Below are 12281 nucleotides of genomic sequence, written 5' to 3'. Positions count from 1 at the left end.
GAATGCCCCAAGCCCACATGATTTCTTCTCATAGCACAGCAACTTACCTATCACCTTCACCCTCAGAACTTCACTTAACATTTTGGCGTGGGAATGGCAGTTATCCGCAGCACACTGGTATTCTACGTCTTCAGTGGGGTTGTCTTTGAATACCGCAGGATCACTTGAGTTCTTGGTACTATTCTCCAAAATGTTACTTGTTTTTAAAAGTTGATAAGAAATAGGTGAAGTTCCACTGATTGATTGGCAACTGACTTCGATGGTCTGTCCTTTTATGACCTCAAACTGGGCGTCATGAGAAATCCTGGGCTGGGAGAGCATTTCTAAAACAGAGGGAGAAACAATCCAAAAGGCACTGAAGGTAAAAGCAAAGCATCCAGCCCAAGAGTTTCTCCTCCAAAGCCTGAGCTTTGCTTTCTGTCCCTGCTGTAATTTCAAATGCCTACCTGCCTTATTTACCTTTATAGAACACCTATGAGACTGACAGTCTGTGTGTGTGTGTGTGTGTGTGTGTGTATTTGAGACAGGGTCTCACTCTGTTATCCAGGCTGGAGTGCAGTGGTGCAATCACAGCTCACTACAACCTCCTGGAATCAAGCAATCCTCCCACCTCAGCCTCCCGAGTAGCTGGGACTATAGGTGCACACCACACCTAGCTAATTCTTTATTTTTTGTAGAGACAGGGTCTTGAACTCTTGGACTCAAGTGATCCTCCCACATCAGCTGCCCAAAGTGCTGGGATTATAAGTATGAGCCACCACACCTGGCCGAAGATATATATGTGTGTGTGTGTGTGTGTGTGTGTGTTTTGAGACGGAGTCTTGCTCTGTCACCCAGGCTGGAGTACAATGGCGCAATCTCGGCTCACCGCAATCTCTACCTCCTGGGTCCAAGGGATCCTCCTGCCTCAGCCTCCCGAGTAGCTGGGATTACAGGTGCCTGCCACCACACCCTGCTAACTTTTGTATTTTTAGTAGAGAGGGGGTTTCACCATGTTGGCCAGGCTGGTCTCAAACTCTCGACCTCAGGTGATCCACCTACCTTGGCCTCCCAAAGTGTTGGGATTACAGGCATAATCCACCAGGTCCAGACAATATATATGTTTTTAAATTCTTCTCAGTCAGTCATGGTGGCTCATGCCTATAATCCCAGCACTTTGGGAGGCTGAGGTGGGTGGATCACCTGAGGTCAGGAGTTCAAGACCAGCCTGACCAACATAGAGAAACCCTGTCTCTACTGAAAATACAAAACTAGCTGGGCATGGTGGTGCATGCCTGTAATCCTAGCTACTAGGGAGGCTGAGGCAGGATAATCCCTTGAACCCAGGAGGCGGAGGTTTTGTTGAGCCGAGATCATGTCATTGCACTCCAGCCTGGGCAACAAGAGCAAAACTCCATCTCAAAAAAAAAAAAGAAAGAAAGAAAGAAAAACAACTCTTCTTAGTGCTTCAGTCTCTTAACAGATAAGAATTATATTAGGTCATTATTTAGGCATTAGGTTATTTAAACCTTATACAATGAGATTTCCTCCGCCCAAGAACAAAAAATAAAATAAAATGCAATAACACACATTTGTCTCTTGCATTCCTGCCTTTTGAGTTAGGTGGTTAGAGCACTGAAAATAGGCTAAAAATCCTGCTTCAGTTGAAGCTATAATAGAATCTTAGCTTGATAAAACACAGTCACAGGTCAAATGAAAGGATCATGACTGAACAATATAGTGACAGTGACAACGTAACTGGAGTTCTTTTTTTTTTTTTTTTTTTTTTTTGTTGAGGCAGAGTCTCGCTTTGTCTCCCAGGCTGGAGTGCAGTGGCCGGATCTCAGCTCACTGCAAGCTCCGCCTCCCAGGTTTACGCCATTCTCCTGCCTCAGCCTCCTGAGTAGCTGGGACTACAGGCGCCCGTCACCTCGCCCGGCTATTTTTTTGTATTTTTTAGTAGAAACGGGGTTTCACCATGTTAACCAGGATGGTCTCGATCTCTTGACCTCATGATCCGCCCGTCTTGGCCTCCCAAAGTGCTGGGATTACAGGCTTGAGCCACCACGCCCGGCCTCGACTGGAGTTCTATAATCATCTAGAATCTCACCACCCAAAGTGTGGTCCAGAGACCAACAGCATCCACGTCACCAAAATGCTAGTTAGAGATGCAGAATCTGGCCCCATCCGGGCCTAAATTACTGAATCAGAACCTGTATTTTAACCAGGTCTTACGTGCACATTCAGGCCTGAGAAGCCCAGCTCCTAGTGGTCAAACACCTACATTCTGTCCACTGGAAGTCTTACCCTTTTGGGTTAGCCAGGTTACAGATTGAAAAAATGGAATTTTGATATTCTTGGCTGGGTGTGGTGGCTCACGCCTGTAATCCCAGGACATTGTGAGACCAAGGCGGGAAGATCGTGAGGTCAGGAGATCGAGACTATCCTAGCTAACACGGTGAAACCCTGTCTCTACTAAAAATACAAAAAAAAATTAACCAGGTGTGGTTGCGGGTGCCTGTAGTCCCAGCTAGTCGGGAGGCTGAGGCAGGAGAATCGTGTGAACCCAGGAGGCGGAGCTTGCAGTGAGCCCAGATCGTGCCACTGCACTCCAGCCTGGGCGACAGAGCGAGACTGCATCTCAAAAATAAATAAATAAATAAATAAATAAATAAATAAATAAAAATAAGAAAAATAAAAATACAAAAATTAGCCAGATATGGTGGTGGGCACCTGTAATCCCAGCCACTCGGGAGGCTGAGGCAGGAGAATCACTTGAACCTAGGAGGCAGAGGTTGCAGTGAGCTGAGATTGTACCACTGCACTCTAGCCTGGGAGAGAGAGTGAGACTCTGTCTCAAAGAAAAAAAAAAAAAGTTTAACATTGACTAAGTAGTGTTTCCTTCCTGACCTTTTGGGTGGGTACTTGTTCCAGGAGGCAGAATCTTGCCAGAATCTTAGCACGTCAGAGGTCACATCATCATCTGTGAATCAGTGCTCTGAGCAGGAATACCTCCTTGTTTCTTTGGCCTTTTGATTTCACCCTTCTCTCCCTCTAGTTCTTACCCTGCCTGAGTCTGCTCAGACCGGATAGGGCGGCAGCTGCAGATAAATTTCCTTTCTCCCATTCAACCCCGGATGCCTTCTGAGTCAGCAATGATATACTCACCACATACGACTATCTGGACTGTGTTGCTTTTCTTGACCACTTTGTCAATACCTGCAGTGCAGATATACGTCCCACTGTCCCACTTTGAGGCTATCTTGGTGAAATTTTGAGTCTGAGACACAATCGTGTCTCCCTTCTGGATGGTGAAATTGGCTGGAGGTGCTCCTGGGATGGAGCAGGACAGGTTCAGTCTTTCACCTTGGTCTAGATGTTTGACGGAAGTTTCCAGTTCGGGCTTGGAAAATAGTTCTGAAACACAGTGAGTGGGAATGGAGCGAGATGTGTCTGGCCACCACCCCAAAAGCCCCTTCCTGGAGAGGCCCTTGGGTCGGGTGCTCTTAGCAGAACCAACTTCCAACTTCCAGCAAAAAGTTTTCCTTTGCTTCTCATATACCTAATGATCACCCCAGTAAGGAATTAGGGTTCATTCTTTGCCTAGGATTCCAATGGCAGGTTTTCCTTTCTTGTTAATCCAATGTATTTCAATGACAAGGATTAGAAAAGTTTTGCCACTTGTGGTCAGGGGTGGTGGCTCACACCTGTAATCTCAGCACTTTGGGAGGCAGAGGTGGGTGGATCACCCAAGGTCAGGAGTTGAGACCAACCTGAGCAACTTGGTGAAACCCCATCTCTAATAAAAATATAAAATTAGCCCGGCATGGTGGTGCCTGAGATCCCAGATACTCAGGAGGCTGAAGCAAGAGAATCCTTTGAACCCAGGAGGCAGAGGTTGCAGTGAGCCGAGATGGCTCCACTGCACTCCAGCCTAGGCAACAAGAGTGAAACTCCGTTTCAAAAAAAAAAGAAAAGGAAAGGAAAGTTTTGCAGCTTGTAATGCAGCAAATATTGATTCATGAATTCACTCATTTATTTATTCACTCACCCATTTCACCCCACAAGTATTTATTGCAGGTTCTCTCTGTGGTGGGCCCCTTGCTAGAGTAGCAGTGAATAAGAAACAGTCTCTGACTTCAAAGTGCTTACATTTAGTGGTTGATTTAGATGCACTGTTTGTGGCAGAGCCCATAGAAAAAACACTGAACTGGCAGGGCGTGGTGGCTCATGCCTATAATCCCAGCATTTTGGGAGGCTGAGGCGGGCGGATCACAAGGTCAGGAGATCAAGACGAGCCTGGCCAACGTGGTGAAACCCCGTCTCTACTAAAAACACAAAAAGAATCTAGGTGTGGTGGCAGGGGCCTATAATCCCAGCTACTCAGGAGGCTGAGGCAGGAGAATCACTTGAACCCGGGAGGTGGAGGTTGCAGTGAGCCGAGATCGCGCCACCTCACTCCAGCCTGGGCAACAAGAACAAAACTCAGTCTCAAAAGAAAAGAAAAGAAAAGAAAAAACACTGAACGTAGCCTTGGGGAATCAGGGAAAGGCCTCTTGGAGAAAGTTATCCAGGGAAAGTGTCTGAGACAGAATGTCTCAGTCCATCTGGGCTTCTATCACAAAATGCTGTAGACGGGCCTATTTATGTCTATGAATTCTCCACAGGTAAAACCGAGTCTTAGGTAGCCCTTTATCCCCAGTTAGTTGCCCAGCATACAGAAAATGCTCAATATGTGTTGAACTTGTACTTTTCTTTAATGAGATAATATAAATTGTATCAGTAAAAGAATACCATGAGTCATCAAAATGTAAGTCATGACCAATATTTACTAAATTGCTAACACACACTATAGACCAGCAGGACCCAATGTATATGCCAATATCCCAGTTGGGTAGTTGGCAGCCTACCTATGGTGCTGGGGACTGTTGCTGACACTGCACACTCAATGCTTGTCACATAGGAGGCTTTTAGTAAATAAGAGAACAAATGAATGAATGAATGTATGAACGCAGACACACGAGAACACCTTCACCGTGCAATCAAGAAGTGCTGACTCTCTCTGTCCCCTGAAACATTGTCATCCAACACTCATTCCTTCATCCAACAAACATGTATTGACTTCCTACTGTGTGCCAGGCACTGTTCTAGGTGTTAAGGATGTAGCACTGAACAAAATAATGTTCCTGCTCTCAGCGGCTTACATTCTAGTGACTGCATACACATAATAAACAAGAAAGGTAGAGTATATTTTTGGAAAAACATACTCTACCCTTTTTGGAAAAAAAGAAAAGAAAACGTATATAAACCCATCATACAGTGTTTGACAAAGGGTAATTGTTGTTATTTTTTTCTTTTCTTTTTTTTTTTTTTTTTGAGACAGAGTCTCACTCTGTGGCCCAGGCTGGAGTACAGTGGCACAATCTCAGCTCACAGCAGCCTCTGCCTCCCAGGTTCAAAAGATTCTTGTGCCTCAGCCTACCGAGTAGGTGAGATTACAGGCATGCTGCCATGCCCAGCTAATTTTTGTATTTTTAGTAGAGATGGGGTTTTACCATATTGGCCAGGCTGGTCTCGAACTCCTGGCCTCAAGTGATCTGCCCACCTTGACCTCCCAAGTCCTGGGATTACAGATGTGAGCCACCATGCCCAACCATGTTATCATTATTTTTGAGTTTACTAACGCTTTCTCATTTGTGGCCCTGTCACAGGACCCGTGTCTGGGATCTAGCATAGTGCTTGTCACAGGGGATGGAGAAATATGAGAGAGGAAAGAAAACATTAACCAGTATTCATAGAGTCTTACTCTGTACAAGTCTCTCAGCTCATGCTTACAGCATAGTTATCTCATTATAGCAGTCCTAAAAGGTGAGTGCGGTCATCATCACCGTCTCACAGAGCTGCGGCACGTTCAATAACTCACCCAAGGTCACAGAAGCAGTGAGCGGCAGGGTTGAGTTTTGGTGCCGGAGCCTGTACCCTCAACAAGCACAGTGGACTGTTAACTTGCTCTCCACTGGCTTCTTCCCGCGAGCACCAAAGCCCCACCTGAGCACATCCATTCAGATAAGCAGGGGCAGAAAATGTATCAGCTCTCTTTGGCCATGCTGGATTGCAGCATATTGGCTCCTTGAGCCCACCATATGCCAACACCCTCCCGCAGCGGCAGCCCTACCTGTTACGTTGACGATGATGCTGCTGACCTTGGATATGCGGCTGGACTCCACTTTGCATGTGTAGTTGCCATTGTGCTCCACCATGGCCATGACTGAGTACACAGCCTCGTTGCCATGTCTGTTGTGGGCCACAATCGCCTTGTCCTTCTGAATTATGATTTCTGGAAACTCCTGGGCCAGGTGAGTCACTTGAATGGTGCACTTAATGTGGAGTTGAGCTCCTTCTGTGATCATTCCAGAGGGGCTGATGTGGAACTTGGGTGTAGAGAAGGATTCTGCAAGAGAGGAAGGCAACCCGGTTGGACTCAGGTGCAAACCTGGGCAAGAGGAACCTCTTCTGCTCTTTTTGCTGCTTCCCCTTTTCCAACTTCTATTGTTCCTAACTAACTTTAAAAATTCAACCTTTCCTCTCTAAAACTTTTGCCTGGGCTGCTCTCATACCCCCTCCCTTCTCACTCACTCTTGCATCTTCAGGCTTCTTCACTGCAAGTCTCTGGCTTTCTGAAGCTTCCCAAAGGCCAAACACCTTCTCTAGATCTCGCCTGCAGAACCTTCTTCGGATGACTTCAGAAATAACCACTGTATTTAGAAATGATCTTCCTCCTGCCCACTACGAATTTTCTAGGCTCTTGTCAGCATTCATGGAAGCTTGGCATTTCAGCATGAAGATACTATAGCTTAAAAAAGTTCAGCTATGTGAAATGGGCTGCTTCATGGAAATGCGTATTTAAATAATCGCATGCCTCCAAAAAAGTGGCTTCTAGTCTTTTCTATTTCATTTTTTTAAATCCCGGCCATCATTCACTAAACTGATTTCATGACTCACACAGTTGAAAAACAATTTTGCCTGGGCGTGGGGTCTTACGCCTGTAATCCTAACACTTAGGAAGCCCAGGATTTCTAGAACAGCCTCTGGGCAACATAGTGAGACCTTATCTCTATTAAAAAAGAAAAATAATTTTAATCAAATATAGGTCAGATACCAACCAGGGCATAGGATCTTCAGGGAAGTGGGGATAGGTCCTAGGCTTTCGTTTCCACTTACAACAAAAAAACAAGCCCGGGGCATAAACTGGAATATATACACAGATTCCAACTGTATAAAATATAGAGTAGGAGGCTGGGCGCGGTGGCTCAAGCCTGTAATCCCAGCACTTTGGGAGGCCGAGACGGGCGGATCACGAGGTCAGGAGATCGAGACCATCCTGGCTAACACGGTGAAACCCCGTCTCTACTAAAAAAAATACAAAAAACTAGCTGGGTGAGGTGGCGGGCGCCTGTAGTCCCAGCTACTCGGGAGGCTGAGGCAGGAGAATGGCGTAAACCCGGGAGGCGGAGCTTGCAGTGAGCTGAGATCTGGCCACTGCACTCCAGCCTGGGCGACAGAGCGAGACTCCGTCTCAAAAAAAAAAAAAAAAAAAAAAATATATAGAGTAGGGATATTTAAAAAATGCTAATAGTGAATTTAGAGTAATCTAATACTTTAATATTCATTAGTGATTTTTAACATTATAAAGTCAATTCATAATAAGAAGTTATCATAAAATAATAGCATATGACTTCTCAAGTAAAAGTGAAAAAGGGGAAGGCATCCTTTACATGTTTTAGGACTCTTAAATTTTAGGTCTTCAGGGGAACCTTAATAATAGCTGAAGAGTGTTCTTCTTTCACCCAGATCAACTCCAGATGCACCAGATATGTAAATGCCGGGGAAAAAGAAGTGAAACCACAGCACAGGAAAAGAAAACAAAGTATGTATGACATGCGAAGTATGTATGTCAAGGCTTTTAAGTATGAATCACAAAACTGAGGCGCCATAAAGAAACAAAACAGGTAAGTTTGACTAACTGAAGATTAAAAACTTCAGCACGGAAAACTTATCATAAAACTAAAAGAAAAATGACAAACTAGAGAAAATATTTGCATAACATCACTGACAAATAACTAATTAATTTATAAAAGACTCAGCTGGGGGCAGAGGCTCATGCCTGCAACTCCAGCACTTTGGGAAGCTGAGGCAGGAGAACTGCCTGAGCTAAGGAGTTTAAGACCAGCCTAGGAAACATGGTGAGACCCTCCATCTCAAAAAAACATATTATAAAATATTTTTTAAAATAAAATAAAGGTGGCAGTTGCAGTGGTTCACACCTGTAATCCCAGCACTTTGAAAGGCCGAGGTGGATGGATCACGAGGTCAGGAGTTTAAGACCAGCCTGGCCAAGATGGTGAAACTCTGTCTCTACTAAAAATATAAAAGTTAGCTGGGCATGGTGGCAGCCCCCTGTAATCCCAGATACTCGGGAGGCTGAGGCAGGAGAATCACTTGAACCTGGTGGGCAGAGGTTGCAGTGAGCCGAGATCGTGCCACTGTACCCCAGCCTGGGTGACAGAGTGAGACTCCATCTCAAAAAAATAAATAAATAAAAATAAAAATAAAATAAAGGGCTTGAACAAATCCAATCAGGAACAATAAAAATGCTTTTAGTCAAATTTACCTATCCTGTTTCTTTATGGCACTGGAGTTTTGTGATTCATAATAAAAATGACAAGGCATATATGAATAGGCGATTTACAGGAAAAAAAATGTAATAGATGAATAAACAAACTCAACCTCACTAAAAACTAAAGAAATACAAATCACCACAACAGTGATATATATCACTATACCTCAACTAGATTGTCAAAAATAATAAAACATTGAAATACTCTGTTGGGACCAGGCACAGTGGCTCATGCCTGCAATCCTAGCACTTTGGGAGGCCGAGATGGGAAGATCACTTGAGGCCAGGAGTTCGAGAACAGCCTGGTCAACACAGTAAGACCCTAATCTCTATTGAAAAGAAAAGAAAAGAAAAGAAAAGAAAAGAAAAGAAAAGAAAAGAAAAGAAAAGAAAAGAAAGAAGGAAGGAAGGAAGGAAGGAAAGAAGGAAGGAAGGAAGGAGAAAGAAAAAGAAAGAAAGAGAGAGAGAGAGAGAAAAAGAAAAAGAAAAGAAAGAAAGAAAGAAAGAAAGAAAAGAAAGAAAGAAAGAAAGAAAGACAGACTCTATTGGTAAGGATGTGGGAAAACAAACACTAGCATCACTTCTGATGAAAATATTCAACCATCTTGAAAAGCACTTTGGCAATATCTAGCACTTTGGCAATATTGAGCCAGGCACAGTCAGCCAAACCTTTTATAAATTAAAGGAATTAGCTCTTTGTCAAAGGTACTATGCAAATATTTTCTCCAGTTTGTCATTTGTCTTTTTATTTTATGATAAGTTTTTCATGCTGAAGTTTTTGTTGTTGCTGTTGTTTTGAGACGGAGTCTCACTCAATCACCCAGGCTGGAGTACAGTGACATGGTGGCTCACTGCAACCTCCACCTCCCAGGTTCAAGTGATCCTCCTGCCTCAGCCTCCAGAGTAGCTGGGACTACAGGTGCCCACCACCACACTTGGCTAATTTTTGTATTTTTAGTAGAGACAGGGTTTCACCATGCTGTCCAGGCTGGTCTCAAACGCCTGACTTCAGGTGATCCACCTGCCTCGGCCTCCCAAAGTGCTGGGATTACAGACGTGAGCCACCATGCCTGGCCTCATGCTGAAGTTTTTAACTGAAAATGCACAGGCCAGCTGTGGTGGTTCATGCCTGTAATCCCAGCACTTTGGGAGGTTGAGGCAGGTGGATCACCTGAGGTTGGGAGTTCAAGACCAGCCTGACCAACATGGAGAAACCCCATCTCTACTAAAAATATAAAAATTAGTCAGGCGTGGTGGTGCACACCTGTAATCCCAGCTTCTCTGGAGGCTGAGGCATAAGAATTGCTTGAACCCGGGAGGCAGAGGCTGCACTGAGCCGAGATCGCGCCACTGCACTCCAGCCTGGGCGACAGAGCGAGACTCTGTCTCAAAAAAAAACAAAAAACACACACAAAAAACCAAACCAACCAAACAAAAAGCATCACATATATTAAGAGTAAAGTGTTGTTGGTGAAACTCTCGTTTGAAAAATTACATGCAATTTAACTGTATCACAGTCAAAAAAGCTTGAAAAATACTGGCTTAAAATGATTAAGAACAGGTCTTAAGTCCTGAGAACAATAGCCCAGTCAGAAGGCCCAACGCCTTTCCAGTTCTGGGTTCTTTCTCCCCATGCCAACCCAGAAACCACAAAGAACGATGAGAAAGGGAGCAGGACTCTGACCCCTTACGGTGACCAGTTCACTCTTGGTAGATTCTGAGGTCTGCACATGGATCCCAGCAATGATCCTAGCTTGACATCGGAAGGATAAAACACTGTCCTGTTCCTCAATGGGGAATTCCAGCATCACAAAATTCTGGTCCCGAGAAGTCTTCTCTCTTTTTTGCTTGGGCATTTTTTTATTTAGTTCAAGTTTTTCAATTGTGAAGTGTATTGGGGCCTTTTCCTCTGGGACGGAACAGTTGACCCTCACGACCCCACCTTGGATGGCCTCTTTCTTGTCCAGTGTCACCCTGGGACTGGGCACTCCTATGGGGAAAGAGAAAGTCTGTCAGTATCAGCCTGACTGAGAGACACAAGCCTCCCTCTGCTGAGTGACTGTAGTTGACCCACGAGAGGATTCTTTTTTGTTCTCTGAATACCCAGTGCGACCTACCAGGTAATAACTGAACAGGTATGTACCCAGCACAGTACCAGGTACTTTGAAAAATATAAAATCTGGAGGCCGAGGTGGGTGGATCTCTTGAGCCCAGGAGTTTGAGACCAGCCTGGGCAACACAGTGAAATACCATATCTACAAAAAAATAAAAAATTATCCAGTGGTAGTTAGTGGTGCGCACTGGTAGTCCCAGCTACTTGGGAGGCTGAGGTGGGAGAATCGCTTCAGTCCAGGAGGTTGAGGTGGCAGTGAGCAGCGAGTCCACCACTGCACTCCAGCCTGGGCAACAGAGACCCTGTCTCAAAAAAGAAAAGAAAGAAAAGAAAAGAACTATGCTCAATGGGAGTTAAGCTATGAGGAAGCAAAGGCATAAGAATGAGACAATGGACTTTGGGGCCTCAGGGGAAAGAGTGGGAGTGGGGCGAGGGATAAAAGACTACACATTGGGTACAGTGTACACTGATCAGGTGATGGGTGCACCAAAATCACAGAAATCACCACTAAGGCCACACAGGTGGCTCACATCTGTAATCCCAACACTTTGGGAGGCTGAGGCAGGGGGATCACCTGAGGTCAGGACTTCGAGACCAGCCTGGCCAACATGGCAAAACCCTGTCTCTACTAAAAATACAAAAACTTAGCCGGGCATGGTGGCAGGTACCTGTAATCCCAGCTACTTGGGAGGCTGAGGCAGGAGAACTGCTTGAACCCCGAAGGCAGAGGTTGCAGTGAGCTGAGATCGCGCCACTGCACTCCAGCCTGTGCAACACAGTGAGACTCTGTCTCAAAAAACAAAAAAAATTAAATAAATTTTTAAAAAATTCGTTAAAAAAATAAAATATGGTCAAGATGTAGTTGGTGTTTTCAATGGTTTATAATCCCATTGGGAAGAGGACACAATCGGATTCCCAACAGATGATGCTTAGAGGGGAAAGGTAGTCAGTATTTGTCAGTGTCACTGTGATTGTTGTTACCCTTTATTGAATGCAGCCACAGGCTAGGACTGACTTTAATTTATTCCATGAACATTGACTGAATGCCTACTATGAGCCAGATTCATTGTTCAAGATATAAAAATAAACCAACCACCGTCTCTGTCTTTACAATTTCACTATCCAGAAGAGCAGACTGAAGTGTAAGAAAGGATGGCAATACTGAGTGAAATAGGAAATTTGTGGACCGGGCATGGTGGCTCACGCCTGTAATCCCAACACTCTGGGAGGCCAAGGTGGGTAAATCACTTGAGGTCAGGAGTTCGAGACCAGCCTGGCCAACATGGTAAAATCCCATCTTTACTAAAAATACAAAAAATTATCCAGGCACAGTGGCGCGCGCCTGAAATCCAAGTTTCTTGGGAGGCTCAGACAGGAGAATTGCTTGAACCCAGGAGGCGAAGGTTGCAGTGAGCCAAGGTTGCACCATCACACTTTAGCCTGGGCGACGGAGGAAGACTCTGTCTCAAAATAAATAAATAAATTTCCATGTATTAGGAACTCACTAGGTGC

General features: G+C 44.8%; 1 protein-coding gene across 5 annotated transcripts in view; it reads right to left on the bottom strand.

The window, feature by feature from the left end:
• PECAM1 (platelet and endothelial cell adhesion molecule 1) overlaps positions 1 to 12281 on the bottom strand; it is a 101722-nt gene that overhangs the window by 40363 nt on the left and 49078 nt on the right. For all 5 annotated transcript variants that reach the window (XM_037993770.2, XM_008012094.3, XM_008012097.3 and 2 more), the window contains 4 exons: positions 10341 to 10646; positions 6155 to 6430; positions 3148 to 3396; positions 48 to 323 (listed from right to left, as the gene is read on the bottom strand). In XM_037993770.2, coding sequence (XP_037849698.2) covers positions 48 to 323; positions 3148 to 3396; positions 6155 to 6430; positions 10341 to 10646 — 1107 coding nt within the window. The remainder of the gene's footprint in view (positions 1 to 47; positions 324 to 3147; positions 3397 to 6154; positions 6431 to 10340; positions 10647 to 12281) is intronic.

Source organism: Chlorocebus sabaeus, chromosome 16 (genome assembly GCF_047675955.1).
Source record: "Chlorocebus sabaeus isolate Y175 chromosome 16, mChlSab1.0.hap1, whole genome shotgun sequence".
In the NCBI taxonomy this organism is placed as follows: Eukaryota; Metazoa; Chordata; class Mammalia; order Primates; family Cercopithecidae; genus Chlorocebus; species Chlorocebus sabaeus.
The sequence above is the reverse complement of the archived record's forward strand: the minus strand, read 5'-3'. Positions and strand labels throughout refer to the sequence as shown.